At 35.0% G+C, this 2,185-nt stretch overlaps 1 protein-coding gene across 1 annotated transcript; it reads right to left on the minus strand.

Annotated features, from left to right (window-relative positions):
• Positions 1-503: 503 nt before the first annotated feature.
• On the minus strand, positions 504-1,966 carry LOC114755519 (uncharacterized). The gene is made up of 4 exons (XM_028944407.1): positions 1,913-1,966; positions 1,467-1,820; positions 1,030-1,371; positions 504-653 (listed from the first exon to the last, which is right to left on the minus strand). Exons 1-4 carry the CDS (start codon positions 1,964-1,966, stop codon positions 606-608), a joined length of 798 nt encoding a protein of 265 aa, XP_028800240.1. The 3' UTR covers positions 504-605.
• Between the last annotated feature and the right edge of the window lie 219 nt (positions 1,967-2,185).

Raw genomic sequence — 2,185 nt, forward strand, 5'->3', positions numbered from 1 at the left:
ATACATGAAACAGATAATATAATATATGTACTTTGCATTTCCTGGTTGTAGATGACACTGTAAAATCAAAGTGATTAGGAAAGATGAATATGTATATATATAGTTGATGACATTAAAGAACTGAAAATGAAAAATACTTACTTTTGGTTTGTGCCAAACAGTCTTGTCATTTTTCCCCTCGTGCTTCCCATCTCTATATAATATGTCTTGAAAGACCAATGATGAAACAGAAATGACCAGACATTAGAACAACTTAATGAAGTAGGAAAGCTAAATATATGACGACAAAACTTATGTGGTGAAGACACATTTCATTTCGCCATTTGGGAGATGGCCCAATGAATCAAACCAGTAAATGACATTATCTTTGGGACAAGGAATGCACAATGACCAATGTCCACTGAAATATATATATAAAGGAAACTAGTAAAGATTTATTGAAAATTAAATATATAAGTAGACAAATATAGATATAAGCTACTTACCTTTTAATGATTGGAGCAAAATAACAAGGGAAGTCAGTGTCTGCAATGGCATTATCCATTTATCTCATTCACCTATCAATAGTATTCTTCAAAGGTTCTAAAGCGGCTGGACACATGAATCTATACAAATGTCCCTTTCATGTAGAAGCGCACAAGTTGTGAAAGTATCTATCATGATCAATTGGATATGAAACAAAAATTAGTTCATACATATAAGTTGAAAATGAGCAATTAGAAAATATAAATCATAAAATAGAATCACATTATTGCCAGTTGAATCCATGCAATGTGTAGCTGATCCAGGGATAGAAAGTCCTTGAGATCTGGTCTAATCCAAAATGAAAATGATACGTCCTTTGCTCCCCCACAATCCCAATAGGCGTTTGTATATTGACTTTGTTAACTGATTCGTAAATGTCATACAGTTGTGCCAAATAGAAAAATTTAGTAGCATCTTCAACATCCTAATAGAAAGATAGAATAAAGATAAGTAACATAAGTAGTATATGAAAGAGAAATTAGAAAATGCTAGTGCATTTTTTACCATGGGAGATATGACGTCAATAAGTCTTTTAGGCCATAAAATGAAATATCTTTTTGCTTGGCCTAGCTTGCCAACCTCATCACTGGGGAACGGCACGTCTGAATCTACCTCCTCCTCTCGAACAGCCATAACCATCACCTTGCTTGAGTCTGCTGGAACTTTTTGATGATGAATTTTAGACCCTTGTGTGTATTTAATGGCATTGGTAATAGCACGCATATTTGGGTCATCTAAATAGAGAACACAAGGTTCTCTATCATTTGGTGTGGGACTAGGTTCAAACAAAGCTGACGGCACTTGTGGATTGAAGCTCCCTTTTGTGCTTCCATAGGCTAGAGAATTCTGAGTACATGGTAGACATAAAAAGAATGGAATTAAATGAAAACAATGTTGGCAAAATTCAAAGCAAATTAATTAAGTTGTGATTAATTTTATACCTGAGGTGTACGTTCTTGTTGTTGAAATTGCCCAATTTGCATGCTTGAGACCAAAGATCGCATCTCCTCCTGAATCTCGGACATAAGCTCATTTTTGAAGAATTGGTAGACCTCATCACTTGTGATAATCTCTTGGCAAACTTGTTCTTGAACTTTGTCTATCAGGTCAGCACTTAGGAAACTTCTTCCTATAGAGCTTTGTGAACTGGAACCAAAGAATTGGGTTAAACCAACTATCTTTGATAAGCCTCTCACTCGACCAGGATAGTCTAACTTCCCAGTTGCAGCTGCCAGGATGTCTATCTTTCCACTTGGAGTAAAGGAACCTTGACTGCTCTGCTCCTCAAGTGCATCCTATAATGTACAAGTAATAAATGATAAGTAATTACAATTTCAAAAGAATGTGAACACTATTTTAATTGAGTTGTTTTAATTTAAGTACTTACAATTTTTCCAGTAATGTCAATAACAGTCTGATTGATATATTCACCTTTCTTCATCCTTGTATGTTTCCATGTTCTATTTGAACACAATTATTGTTGACCCACTTACACTTGAAGATAGGAATCTTGAAGTTGGTGTAACTTACGTCCTATATCTCTTCAGTTACACCATAATAGGCCATGGATACCAATTTAGGGTTTTTATCTTTGGCGCTAGAGAAATGTATCGTTTCAGCTACTACCATACCTACTGTTCTGCATAGTGCTTTTCTCATC

The sequence above is a fragment of the Neltuma alba genome, unplaced genomic scaffold (assembly GCF_004799145.2).
Source record: "Neltuma alba isolate B1F8T4 unplaced genomic scaffold, ASM479914v2 tig00010280_pilon, whole genome shotgun sequence".
Lineage (NCBI taxonomy): Eukaryota > Viridiplantae > Streptophyta > Magnoliopsida > Fabales > Fabaceae > Neltuma > Neltuma alba.